This window comes from Danio rerio, chromosome 4, assembly GCF_052040795.2.
Source record: "Danio rerio strain M-AB ecotype USA chromosome 4, GRCz13ab, whole genome shotgun sequence".
NCBI classification, from domain to species: Eukaryota; Metazoa; Chordata; class Actinopteri; order Cypriniformes; family Danionidae; genus Danio; species Danio rerio.
The window spans coordinates 70,665,543-70,680,107 of NC_141024.2; the positions used below are offsets into that span (position 1 = coordinate 70,665,543).

Genomic DNA, 14,565 nt, shown 5'->3' on the forward strand with positions numbered 1-14,565 from the left:
AGACATGCCTGAGGCATTTAGCACACAGCCATCTTTGTCAACCATCTTGGATTATTGATGTCATCAAGCTAAGAATAACTGGAACGCAAGAGAGTAGCCACTGTGACAATCCTGCTGACAGTCTACCGACACTTAGGGGCGGCTGACGTGAAACTGACAATTCGACACAGTGTTGAGATCCCGAAGCGCAAGTGTTTAAAAACACTGCATCGAAGCATGATCCGAAACACCCAAGTCACGTGGCTAAAGTGTTTTGAAACACCTGTGCTGTGTCCCAATCCGCTTACTATGCGTCGTAAGTATTATTTGAAAATAGAATTAATATGTACCATAGTACAAACCATAGTATGTTGAAAAGAGTGTGCCTGAAAATCCCGGAAGGTTTGCTATTTCCAGGTAAAAAAAAATTGTGTAGAGGCGTCCCTACTCTAACCACGAATATTGCCTGAAATACATTGAGCATTGGACGTGAATTTGATTGGAACTTCAAACAGGGCCGGAGCAAGCTGAACTGCCGCTCTAGGCTAAAGAAGGTCACGCCGCCCTCAACTCTAAAGTGAGGGGGGGCGGACGCCGCCCTCTTTATTTTGCTGCACTAGACACGGATATAACTGAGGGCACGGGTGGTGAGGGTAGTGTCGCGGACGCCGCCCTCTCTATTCTGCCGTCCCAGACGCGGATATAACTGAGGGCGCTGGTGGTGAGGGTAGTTTCGGGAACCCCGCTCTCTCTATTCTGCTGCCCTAGACGCGGATATAACTGAGTGCGCGGGTGGTGAGGGTAGTGTCGGGGACGCCGCTCTCTCTATTCTGCTGCCCCAGACGCGGATATAACTGAGGGCGCGGGTGGTGAGGGTAGTGTCGCGGACACCGCCCTCTCTGTTCTGCCGCCCCAGACGCGGATATAACTGAGGGCGCGTGTGGTGAGGGTAGTTTCGGGAACCCCGCTCTCTCTATTCTGCTGCCCTAGACGCGGATATAACTGAGGGCGCGGGTGGTGAGGGTAGTGTTGCGGACACCGCCCTCTCTATTCTGCCACCCCAGACGCGGAAATAACTGAGGGCGCGGGTGGTGAGGGTAGTGTCGCGGACGCCGCCCTCTCTGTTCTGCCGCCCCAGACGCGGATATAACTGAGGGCGCGGGTGGTGAGGGTAGTGTCGGGGACGCCACTCTCTCTATTGTGCCGCCCCAGACGCGGATATAACTGAGGGCGCGGGTGGTGAGGGTAGTGTCGGGGACGCCGCTCTCTCTATTCTGCCGCCCTAGATGCGGATATAACTGAGTGCGCGGGTGGTGAGGGTAGTGTCGGGGACGCTGCTCTCTCTATTCTGCCGCCCCAGACGCGGATATAACTGAGGGCGCGGGTGGCGAGGGTAGTTTCGGGGACGCCGCCCTCTCTTTTCTGCCGCCCCAGACGCGGATATTACTGAGGGCGCTGGTGGTGAGGGTAGTTTCGGGAACGCCGCTCTCTCTATTCTGCTACCCTAGATGTGAATATAACTGAGGGCTCGTGTGGCGAGGGTAGTTTCGGGGAAGCCGCCCTCTCTATTCTGCCGCCCTAAATGCGTATATAACTGAGGGCGTGGGTGGTGAGGGTAGTGTCGCGGACGCCACCCTCTCTATTCTGCCGCCCCAGACGCGGATATATCTGAGTGCGCGGGTGGTGAGGGTAGTGTCGGGGACGCTGCTCTCTCTATTCTGCCACCCCAGACGCAGATATAATTGAGGGCGCGGGTGGTGAGGGAAGTGTCGCGGACGCCGCCCTCTCTATTCTGCCGCCCCAGACGCGGATATAACTGAGGGCGCGGGTGGTGAGGGTAGTTTCGGGAACCCCGCTCTCTCTATTCTGCTGCCCTAGACGCGGATATAACTGAGGGCGTGGGTGGTGAGGGTAGTGTCGCGGACACCGCCGTCTCTATTCTGCCACCCCAGACGCGGATATAACTGAGGGCGCGGGTGGTGAGGGTAGTGTCGCGGATGCCGCCCTCTCTGTTCTGCCGCCCCAGACGCGGATATAACTGAGGGCGCGAGTGGTGAGGGTAGTGTCGGGGACGCCACTCTCTCTATTCTGCCGCCCCAGACGCGGATATAACTGAGGGCGCGGGTGGTGAGGGTAGTTTCGGTAACCCCACTCTCTCTATTCTGCTGCCCTAGATGCGGATATAACTGAGTGCGCGGGTGGTGAGGGTTGTGTCAGGGACGCTGCTCTCTCTATTCTGCCGCCCCAGACGCGGATATAACTGAGGGCGCGGGTGGCGAGGGTAGTGTCGCGGACGCCGCCCTCTCTGTTCTGCCGCCCCAGACGCGGATATAACTGAGGGCGCGGGTGGTGAGGGTAGTGTCGGGGACGCCACTTTCTCTATTCTGCCGCCCCAGACGCGGATATAACTGAGGGCGCGGGTGGTGAGGGTAGTGTCAGGGACGCCGCTCTCTCTATTCTGCCGCCCTAGATGCGGATATAACTGAGTGCGCGGGTGGTGAGGGTAGTGTCGGGGACGCTGCTCTCTCTATTCTGCCGCCCCAGACGCGGATATAACTGAGGGCGCGGGTGGCGAGGGTAGTTTCGGGGACGCCGCCCTCTCTTTTCTGCCGCCCCAGACGCGGATATTACTGAGGGCGCTGGTGGTGAGGGTAGTTTCGGGAACGCTGCTCTCTCTATTCTGCTACCCTAGATGTGAATATAACTGAGGGCTCGTGTGGCGAGGGTAGTTTCGGGGAAGCCGCCCTCTCTATTCTGCCGCCCTAAATGCGTATATAACTGAGGGCGCGGGTGGTGAGGGTAGTGTCGCGGACGCCGCCCTCTCTATTCTGCCGCCCCAGACGCGGATATATCTGAGGGCGCGGGTGGTGAGGGTAGTGTCGGGGACGCTGCTCTCTCTATTCTGCCACCCCAGACGCAGATATAATTGAGGGCGCGGGTGGTGAGGGTAGTGTCGCGGACGCCGCCCTCTCTATTCTGCCGCCCCAGACGCGGATATAACGGAGGGCGCGGGTGGTGAGGGTAGTTTCGGGAACCCCGCTCTCTCTATTCTGCTGCCCCAGACGCGGATATAACTGAGGGCGTGGGTGGTGAGGGTAGTGTCGCGGACACCGCCCTCTCTATTCTGCCACCCCAGACGCGGATATAACTGAGGGCGCGGGTGGTGAGGGTAGGGTCGCGGACGCCGCCCTCTCTGTTCTGCCGCCCCAGGCGCGGATATAACTGAGGGTGCGGGTGGTGAGGGTAGTGTCGGGGACGCCACTCTCTCTATTCTGCCGCCCCAGACGCGGATATAACTAAGGGCGCGGGTGGTGAGGGTAGTTTCGGGAACCCCACTCTCTCTATTCTGCTGCCCTAGATGCGGATATAACTGAGTGCGCGGGTGGTGAGGGTAGTGTCAGGGACGCTGCTCTCTCTATTCTGCCGCCCCAGACGCGGATATAACTGAGGGCGCGGGTGGCGAGGGTAGTTTCGGGGACGCCGCCCTCTCTGTTCTGCCGCCCCAGACGCGGATATAACTGAGGGCGCGGGTGGTGAGGGTAGTGTCGGGGACGCCACTCTCTCTATTCTGCCGCCCCAGACGCGGATATAACTGAGGGCGCAGGTGGTGAGGGTAGTTTCGGGAACCCCACTCTCTCTATTCTGCTGCCCTAGATGCGGATATAACTGAGTGCGCGGGTGGTGAGGGTAGTGTCAGGGACGCTGCTCTCTCTATTTTGCCGCCCCAGACGCGGATATAACTGAGGGCGCGGGTGGCGAGGGTAGTTTCGGGGACGCCGCCCTCTCTTTTCTGCCGCCCCAGATGCGGATATTACTGAGGGCGCGGGTGGTGAGGGTAGTTTCGGGAACGCCGCTCTCTCTATTCTGCTGCCCTAGATGTAAATATATCACTGAGGGCTCGTGTGGCGAGGGTAGTTTCGGGGAAGCCGCCCTCTCTATTCTGCCGCCCTAAATGCGTATATAACTTAGGGCGAGGGTAGTTTCACGGACGCCGCCTCTTTATTCTGCCACCCTAGACGCGGATATAACTGAAGGCACAGGTGACGAGAGAAGTTTTGCGGACGCCGCCCTCTCTATTCTGCCTCCTAGGTCGCCTCTATGGACGAGCCGGCCCTGACTACAAACGTGTGTGAAAAGCATAACTAAACTACAAACATGATGGACGCAAAAGACCAACAGTCAAGTAAGTCAATATTTAGCCCACTGGAAAATATTTAAATCGCATTATCTGTGTTATATTTCATCTGCAACAACAACACTGACCACACGACCTTGAAAGACTCGTGAATGGGAGATTAACCTGCTGCTGCTTCTCCAATAAGTTAGGACAATTCTAAGGGCCCATACATTTAGGAGGGCCCCAGAGTCATTATAAAGGGCCCGCCAATATCCGCGATCTCCCCTAACCCCCATCACCAACCCCCAAAACAAAAACAAATATTGTATCGAAACAAAACGATACAAGAACAGAGCATTTCAAACGGACATTAAGCATTCAAAATAGCTATATCAGTCTGGACTCAAACCCACTATGCCTGCATGGTAGTCAGGAACCCTCACCGCTCCACTAAATCAACTGAAGGTTTGATTCTACAAAGTGGGGTTTAATACCTTAATTTGCTCGACTATTCTTTGCTGAAGCTGTTCCAGCGCAATACATAAAAAATGACCACTTGGTGTCACTGTAGAGTAGGGTTTCGAAACGTTTCGAAGCTTCGCCACATTTGCTTCGACTGTTTCAATGTTTCATGAAGCCTCGCTTTGCCCACCACTGACACTGGCCTCAAGTGGTTTGGAGAAAATTAATATGATTAATGACATGCATAAAAGTGTTATTGAATTTTTTTTACCTCAGTATTTTGAATGGAGTTTCTGCACTCGCCTGCTGATCCTGCTAGCGGTTGAGCGGTCCTTCATCTTGTTTTACGCATTAACGACTAAATGAATGCTGAAGTCTATTTAACTTGATGTATTTTAATTACATTATGATGTTGATGCTGTAGAAGGAACCTTATAAAATTTTAAATAGTCACAGAAACCTTTAACCGGAGGTTTACCATTAGCTGAAAAACACAAGCACAAGCGCATTGAAAAACCTTTTTTAAAAAGTGAGAAAACGGACTTTAAACTACAGATTCCCGAAGACATCACCTTTTTAAGCTTCTGGCTTTTGTCTGAGAGAAAAGTAAAGCGTTTCATTTTAATATTATTTAAATTAGCATAAACTTAACATGTATTTGTGGTTGCAGAGAAAACTACTTCACTTGTTAACTATTTAATTTGTTAACTCATTAAAAGTCACCGCAGTGTAAACATCTCACTAAAATACCAGCCTGATCTCATGAGAAAACGAATTTGACGTTTTGTCAGTTTAGTGGCTAATTAGTACGAGTTCTGTCGTACGAAATTGTACGATTTTAAAAAGGAGGCGTGGCACCTAACCCCACCCCTAAACCCAACCGTCATTGGACAATGAGCAAATCGTACTAAATTGTACGAATTAGATCGTTCAAATTCATACGAATTAGCCACTAAATTAAAAAGTTACGAATTGCTGTGAGATGAAAATACAGTATGTCACAGAAGTGGGTACACCGCCCTTAAATTTTTGTATTTAATCATATCTTTTCACGTGAAAACACTGAAGAAATACACTTTGCTACAACGTAGTGAGTATACATCCTGTTTAACAGTGTAAATTTGCTGTCCCCTCAAAATAACAACATGCGGCCATTAATGTCAAAACCGCTAACCGCTAAAGTGAGTATAACCTTAAGTGAAAATGCCCAAAATGGACCCAATGTGCCAATATTTTGTGTGGCCACCATTATTTTCCAGCCCTGCCTTACCCCTCTTGGGCATTGAGATCATCAGAGCTTCACAGGAAAACCATGAAAAGTAAAAATAAATAAAATATTTCATTACATAAGAAGTATCCGGAGTAGAGCCCCGGATAAGCGGCAGACACTTCATGGATAGATGGATGAATGTGGGGAGAACATACCTGTTCATTGTTTATGACTTTGTTGTTGTCCTTTCTCATCTTCCACCACAACAACATCTGAACATGAGTTAAAATAAAACTAATTACTCACCCTCAAGTGGTTATAAACCTTTATGACTCTCTTCTTCTTTTACACATGTATCATTTTATTGTATATTGGGGGTAAAATATAAATTCTTTGTAAACAGTAAAACAGATATGCATAGACCCACATCTCTAATGAAATGTGGTCAATTTGGGGTGTCTGCCTAATGCCGAGTTCAGACTGCATGATTTTCAAAGTAGTCGTGTCACGGATGTTTTCACACTGCATGACCATCTGGGCTAGCGTTTCGTCGCTGCTTTGTTTACACTGCAAGATGGATCGGCGACAGGGACTTTCACATTGCATGACTTTACTATAGGAAGAATCGCCGACAACTTCGTCCAAACTACGTCTCATAGACAAAAACACGTAGTATATCTTTTGTTATTAACTACATAATGAGAAAGAAGCCTTTAATGGGTAGAACATGTACATGTTTGCACACCTGGGTGAAAGGTCCAGCTGAAATCTCCAGGAGCAAGGTTGGTCATCCCTGATTTATACTTTTGCACTTCACTTTATTCTTTCAGTAATTGTTTTAGAAGTCATCTGTTTTTGGATATTTGCTTCTGTTCTTCACTGTGGGACTTCATATGATATCTCAGGCTGCCTCTGTGATAGAAACTCTTTCCACACTGACCACATACAAACGGCTTCTCTCCAGTGTGAGTCCTCATGTGAGACTTGAGGTAGGTTTTACTGGTATAGCTTTTACCACACCGCGTGCAAGTGTACGTCTGCTCTCCAGTGTGTGCTCTCCTGTGGACTTTAAGGACACTTCTCTTCGCAAAACTCTGTCCACACTCAGCGCAAGCGTAAGGTTTCTTCTCAGTGTGAGTCCTCATGTGAGCATCAAGAGAGCTTTGACTTGTAAGGTTTCTGCCGCACTTTGTGCAAGTGTAGGGTCTCTCTCGGGCGTGAGTTCTCATGTGGTGATCAAGGTTGCCTTTCTGTGTAAAACTCTTCCCGCATTGAGAGCAAATGTAAGGTCTCTCTCCAGTGTGAACTCTCATGTGGACTTCAACTTGTTGTTTGTGATTGAAACTCTTTCCGCACTGCTGGCAGACGAAAGGTTTCTCTCCGGTGTGAATTTTCATGTGTTGTTTAAGGTTTAGGTTTAGAGTAAAACTTTTCCCGCATTGTGGGCAAACGAATGGCTTGTCTTCATTGTGAACTGCCATGTGCTTTTCAAGTCTTTGTTTATGGATGTATCTCACTCCGCACTGAGGGCAGGCATAAGGCTTCTCTCCAGTGTGAAGTCTGATGTGATGTCGAAGGATTATCGATTGCCTGAAACTCTTCCCACACTGATCACACGAGAAAGGCTTCTCTCCGGTGTGAATTCTCATGTGAACAGCAAGGTATTGCTTCCGTCTGAAACTCTTTCCACACTCAGGACACAAGTGAGGCTTCTCTCTGGTGTGAGCACTCATGTGGACTCTAAGGTTGTGTTTTTGAGCAAAACTTTTCCCACACTGACTGCAGGTAAAGTTACCAGTAGATTTGGTTTCCTGATCTCTTTTATGAGGTGGAGTCCTTTTTATTTTTGTGGATTTTTCAACGGTGTTTAAATCTTGATCCTTCTCTTCCGTTTCATTCAGTTCTTGAGTCTCTTCTTTCAGCACCGTCAGCTCTAAAGAGAAATATAAAACAGGTTAACCCAAAAGCAACACATGTAAAAACCAACATGAAAGAATGCAAGTATTAAAACCAACAACAGCTCTTACAAGTACTAAGATGCTAAAAGAGGCGTTACATAGAACCTAAGAGTGTCTTAATACAGGATGGCCTTTGGTCCTCGAAAAGTCCTGAATTCAGAATCATTCATTTATTCATTCATTTTCTTCCCTGCTAAAAAAATCCAGCTTAAACCAGCCTAGGCTGGTTTTAGCTGGTCGACCAGCCTTATTTTAGAGGGGTTTTGGCCACTTCCAGGCTGCTTTCCAGCCATTTCCAGCCTGGTCTTAGCTGGTCAGGCTGGGAGATGACCAGCTAAAACCAACTTGATCAGCCTAGCCAAGCTGGGAGTCCAGCCAAAACCAGCTATATCCAGCTTAAACCAGGCTGGTTGAGCTGGTTTTAGCTGGATTAGGCTGGTCGTTTTCCAACCTGACCAGCTAGGACCAGGCTGGAAATGGGTGGAAACCAGCCTGGAAATGGCCAAAAACCCTCTAAAACCAGGCTGGTCGACCAGCTAAAACCAGCCAAACAGCCTAGGCTGGTTTAAGCTGGATTTTTCAGCAGGGTTTTCGGCTTAGTCCCTCTATTAATCTGGGGTCGCCACAGCGAAATGAACCGTCATCTTATCCAGCACATGTTTCACGCAGAGGATGCCCTTCCAGCCAAATCCCAACATTGGGAAACACAAACAGACTCTTGCATTCACACATACACACTACGGCCAATTTTGCGTACCCAACTCACCTAAAGCCCATGTGTTTGGACTGTGGGAGCACCCTGAGGAAACCCATGGGAACATGGGGAGAACATGCAAACTCCACACAGAAATGCCAAGTGACCCAGCCGGGGCTCGAACGAGCGACCTTCTTGTGAGATGTGAGGCGATCGTGCTACCCACTGCACCACCGTGACACCTGAATTCAGCATCGATAGGTCTTAAATATTTTGGTAATGTTACCACACAAAAAAAAGAAACGTCATTCAGATGAACCCACTGATATTATTGGACAGCACGTTTTTGCTGATATATCTGATCCATATCACTGCATGCATTACACTTACATTACCAAGGCAACAACTGATGCATTATTATTACATTTAACCTCATGAAAACGAATCCAAGCTCCGCTTCCTTGGGCTAAGGTAGTGCACACTTGTGTGTTTTAAACATTTTATTACCTTCTTACATCTACAAGTTACCAAACACATCCAAAGTGCCGACCACTGATCACTGGTTGACGCGGTGTAATTCCAGAGTTCAGACTCTGGTATTACACACAGACACAATAGCCCCTTTCACACAGTGATACCGGTAAATATATGGAAAATTTCCGGAAAGACTTTACCGGTAAATTCAAAAAAAGCGCTGTTCACACGGGCGAGGACAATATGGAATTTTTCCGGAAAAGACCGTTCAAACATCCATTCCAAAAAAGCGGTAAATTCTGACATCATTAACCAGAAATGACCTCTAAGCGGCTGTGCTTGTGTTTGTAAACATTTGACTACATCACAAACTCTGTGGATGGATCAGTATTGTGAACAACTTCGATAAAAACATATAGAGAAACACTTTCGCATGTCCAGATGTACATGATATGTGTGTGTGCTGGCGCTCATAGACTGTTTATGGGCACACGCAAAGCTTGAAGGTAAACAAACAACGGCTTATCATAAGCATCTTATCGATAATTAATTACACAGTTGGCATTAAGATGAACATATAAACATTATCTGACTAACTTCTAGCAGCTAAATGTGTCTGGAAAAATATTCAAAGGCTTTTATTCTCATAAACCGCGCGGACGTGAATGCCTCTGACTGTTCTGATTGGCTAACGCAGACGTCTCACGTCAGCACGTTCTAGACGTGCACGCGCTCTTTCCGGCAATCTTCCTTTTGCGTTCACACAGCGCAGCATTCCGGCAAATTACCGGTAATGTTACAACTTCTCTTTGCGGAAAATAGCCAGAACGAATTTACCGGTATTTACAAAAAGAGCCTGTTCACACATACACACCTTTCCGGAAAATTGCCGGTAATTTTCCGGAAAGGTGTGTATGTGTGAAAGGGGCTAATGGCTGTTTCTCAATATGCATTCTTCAGCGATCTTGCCTCCTCGTGTAACATCATCATCAACTGCCAGAGTTTGGTACCAAGACTCAAGAATGGAGCACGCGTGAAACTTCTCGTCTTTGTGATATCGAGAAGGCTTCGATGCAGACTTGAGCACCAAACTCGCTCTAGAAGTCCCAGAAGTGACTGGAGGTGGAAGCGCAGCATTTTGTATAGGTTTATTATTAAAGTTCAGAGATAGAACTTATTTACCTCAGGAGTTTCATTAAATGAAGTGGTAAATGTATGACAATCTTAATAAAGGAATAAACACAATAAGGGTGTTTATTTGCTGAAATTCGTATTAAAATCTGTTTAATTTCTATTGTGCCACGTATATTTGTAAGGTCTTTATGCATAGTATATATTTTGAAAATGGGAAAAACAAAAAAATCGTATGAATTCTGTAATGTTTAAATAATTTTACATTAAAAACACGTGAAGGTCACGTGACGATCAGGAAGAACGCAGCATCTCATTCCTCACACGACGCGTTCTCTGTTCTCGTGGTCTACCGAGTTCTCTCTTCCGAGGTGACCTGGCAAGACCGCTCTTCACAAGAACGCAAGTCCGTTCTCTGCGTTCTTGGAATGGAGAAACAGTCAATATATCACAGGTCTCACACTCAATTCCCCAACCCTAATCTAGCTAATCAAGGTAATCCAAGACTGCTAGACACCTTGATAGGTTTTATCAGCTTTGTTTGATTAGGATTGGAGCAAAACTGCAGAGCTGCTGCCCTCCGGGAATTAAGCTTGAGACCTATGCAATATATTATATATTGGGACCTGACTGATCACTTCAAATATAGACCCAAACACGCACAGGTTTCGAGTCCAATGTGAAGACCTCTACTCGCAAGGAGACAGTAAGCTGAAGTCCCAAAAACAGAGCTTACATAACACAGTCGTGCCACTCTGTGGTATGACTCCACTCTTGCACTAACCTGGCTTATTATTAGGATTCCCGTGACATTAGGCCATCACTCCACTAGCAGTTTTGCGCTACTTCACCGATTTTGATCCCACCCCAAACATTATTTTAAACCCGTATGATGAAATTAGCTGCTCAAAATTATCTAGTTTTCCCCACATTAAAAGCTGACAGATGCTAACGTTTTCTTAAATGATGCTCAACTCACACAAATATGTTACAATTTTTTAAAAACTTTAACCTTTAAGGGCAGCCTGAACCAACAGGTGGCGATAATGACACTTACGTGCTGGGGGTTTTGGGGGGTAGGTTGAGCATTATTCTATCAAAAGATGCCTCAAAACGGGGGATCACCAAACTTGTTCCTTGAGGGCCGGTGTTGGTGACGTATGTAATACTGTTTCCGGGTCCAAGCCGCCATTCATTTGAGTGGAGAAATCATTCGTTTATGATCACGTTGTATTCCTATCACATATTAAAGTTAATTTTATATAAAATCATAGTGTTCACAACAATCTCTGGGCTTGCTGCATAATGCTGTGTTCACACCACACGCGGAACGCGCGGATAAATTGCGCTATTCGCGTGTAAATAGTCGCATGAACATTTGAGGTTACTCGCTTCATTCGCGTGTCAAATTCACCTCAGAACAGACGCGGATTCGCGTGATGGGCAGGGCTTCTGTCTGCCCCGTGACTCTAGCTTCATAGCTAAAGGGCTAACATGGATTTTATGAAGAAAATAACAGTGTTTATGTGCTTTATGAAGGATGATAAACAGCGTCGATACATTTAGAGCCATGTTTGAGTCCACTACATCCTTTCAGAGGTGCATACAGCTCTTTAAGCTCATAGACTGGCCATCGGATATTAGGCATGGATATATATATATATATATATATTGCGAACGTGACTTTCGAAACTATTAAATCGCTTTGTAAACGTTTATTATTACCATTTCATGAGTCTCCCCATTCAGTTGAATAGAGCGCTTGGACCCGGAAGCCACTTCGCGTGACGTCACACTTAACAAGCGGATTGGCTGTGGATAGTGTTCAGCTTTTTTCTGATGACGACTCCCTCAAAATTTCGTTGGCTGAGGTTTGGTAGCTTGAGTGAGTTGTTGGCAAATGAGTTGTTGTCAGATCATGTAGTGTGTGTGACCGCCCTCTAGTGGATCATTTACGTAGTGTCGCGTAGTGTAAACACCACAACGATTTAAAGACACAAGATCAAGTCATGTAGTGCGAATGGCACAGCGATCTGTCGATGTTTAAAGTCCTGTAGTGTGAACTACTACGTTTTGTCGTATATCTAACAAACAGTGAAGATTAAAGATTTTTAAAGAAAACAGATCTTAAACGTGACAATTTTGTAATGGAAAAACAATTCACTAGAAGCGATTAGGGTTTTAGCATCTTTTTCGATAGTTTAAACCATTTTTAACGGTTTCTTAACTTAATTCCCTACTGAAAAAACCAGCTTAAACCAGCCTAGGCTGGTTGGCTGGTTTTAGCTGGCCAACCAGGCTGGTTTTAGAGGGGTTTTGGCCATTTCCAGTCATTTCCAGCCTGGTCTTAGCTAGTCTAGCTGGGAGATGACCAGCTAAAACCAGCTTGACCAGCCTAGCCAGGCTGGGAGCCCAGCCAAAACCAGCTATGTCCAGCTTAAACCAGGCTGGTCAAGCTGGTCATTTTCCAGCCTGACTAGCTAAGACCAGGCTGGAATTGACTGGAAACCAGCCTGGAAATGGCCAAAACCCCTCTAAAACCAGCCTGGTCGGCCAGCTAAAACCAGCCAAACAGCCTAGGCTGGTATAAGCTGAATTTTTCAGCAGGGAATAAAAACGTATCTTTCCATATTTACAATGTGACCTGCTGTAAAAGCAGACATTTATTCAAAATGTGCCCTTACCTGTTTGACCAGGATCTTCCTGTTTGATTGTGAATGTGTCTTCAATCTTCAGGTCTTCACTCTCCTCTTTAATAAACGCCATCTTTATAACAGTGTGGAGATCAGTCACTTCAGCAGGAGTTTTCCTCTGTGTTTGGACACTTTGTCCTGTTTAAAATGAGAACAACGAACAGAAATAAAAGAAATACACACTCAATCTGCTCTCTAGTTCACTACTCAGTGCACTGCTGAGGGAGTCAGCCTGAGGGAATGACCTTAAATCACCCGAGTAGAGTAAATAAACACTCACAACCAGCTCTACAAATAAATAACATATAAATATGGTAAGTAAACGATTGTCAATCCACATGTTTGTTGATTTCGTTTCATTTACACCGTTATAAACATCAACTGACGTCAGCGCGCGGTGATTCGAGCGACTCAAAAGTGAATCATTTGGACAAACATTTGATTCAATTGACTCGTCAGTGACTGAAGTCGTGTTTACTAACAGATTTACGATACAGGGATAGAAATGAGACGCGCTTTCTGCCACTCACGTGCACTTTATGCTCAAATAAGTGAACTTATTTTTTAAGATTTACAAAATGTATGTTAAAGCATTGCATGTTGCGTTTTGCTTACTTTAGTATCGCTTGTAAAAAGAAAGACTGGATGTCTGTTACCATTTTAAAACCTTCTAATCTTTAAAGCATAAACCTTTTCAACATATTTAAACCTTAAAATATCTGCACAAACCTTTTGTTAAACACAGTAGTGCGGCGCAGTTTTATGACGTCATGCAACCACGCCAAAATAAAAGTCTTACACACTATGAAGAAATCGATAGAAATGTAGCAGATCAAAACAAACACAGTCAGCGGAGTAATTTCAGGGGCTAAACCACAGATTCGATATCTATGTTTTTATTTTATCTAAAATATTGGCTTTTATGAGGTATTAATTTAGTCGTTTTAATACTATTTAAATTAATGTTAATCAGCTTTTTATGTTCTCAAAATAATGAAAATAAGTAAATGTCACAAACTCAAAATTTAAGATTAATAATTTGTGGTTATTGTAGAGGATATGAACTTTACTTAATTTAATTTATTACCTGTTTAATTCATTTAAATGTATCGCAGCATTTCTCTCGAATTAAAATGCCAACAAAATGCGTTATATTAAAAGAACTATGACTATAAATTGATATTATCTGAATGGAAACCATCATTAAAAATTGTTAAAAAATAATTTATCAGCAAAAAAAAGTCCTTTAGTTTGAACTAAAAAAATTTGACTCGAATACATCCTATAAAAGAGCAAAAATATAAACATTAAACTGTCAAAATAAACATTATCCTTAAATTTTATATAAAAAATGGCACTATTTTATATTGAACTATAAACAAAATGTTCATCAATTAAAACCTTACATTACCACGTTTTGACTCTTCATTTGTAAAATTTAAGAGTGAATTTATATTCAATTTTAAACAACTCCACAACCATATCAGTCACAGTGGCACAGGAGTACAGAAATGTTCAGCCAATGTTAAAGTTAAAATCTCAATCTGCAGTGAAATGATTTCTTCTTTTTTGTAAAACACATGTTTTTTTTTTGTGTGTCAAACACACCTGAACACGGTAATCCGTGGCTGCGTCCGATATCATCTACTACTCACCAGGTACTGTATTTGAATTTAAACATACTACTCGGTCTTTAGAAAAGTACGTTCTATACAGTATGAATGTGAGAAGTATGAATGGAATTCGAACATACTACATCCGCCATTTTGTCATGGTATTGTGACCTACCTGCGTCAGTTGCGTCGCTTCACTCCTATTCATGAATTCTCTCGCGGGGCATCATGGGA

At 45.4% G+C, this 14,565-nt stretch overlaps 1 protein-coding gene across 6 annotated transcripts in view; it reads right to left on the reverse strand.

The window, feature by feature from the left end:
• Positions 1 to 6,108: 6,108 nt before the first annotated feature.
• The window catches only part of si:dkey-262g12.3, a 54,958-nt gene continuing 46,501 nt past the window's right edge, over positions 6,109 to 14,565 (reverse strand). For 3 of the 6 annotated variants that reach the window (XM_087250241.2, XM_087250242.1, XM_087250243.1), the window contains exons 3-4: positions 12,710 to 12,856; positions 6,109 to 7,701 (exon numbers count right to left, since the gene is read on the reverse strand). In XM_087250241.2, coding sequence (XP_087106367.1) covers positions 6,614 to 7,701; positions 12,710 to 12,791 — 1,170 coding nt within the window. In that variant the 5' untranslated portion in view covers positions 12,792 to 12,856 and the 3' untranslated portion in view covers positions 6,109 to 6,613. Of the gene's footprint in view, positions 7,702 to 12,709; positions 13,493 to 14,565 lie in introns of those variants that run through there. The other 3 variants (XM_088650530.1, XM_087250244.1, XM_088650531.1) reach the window with 3 other exon arrangements.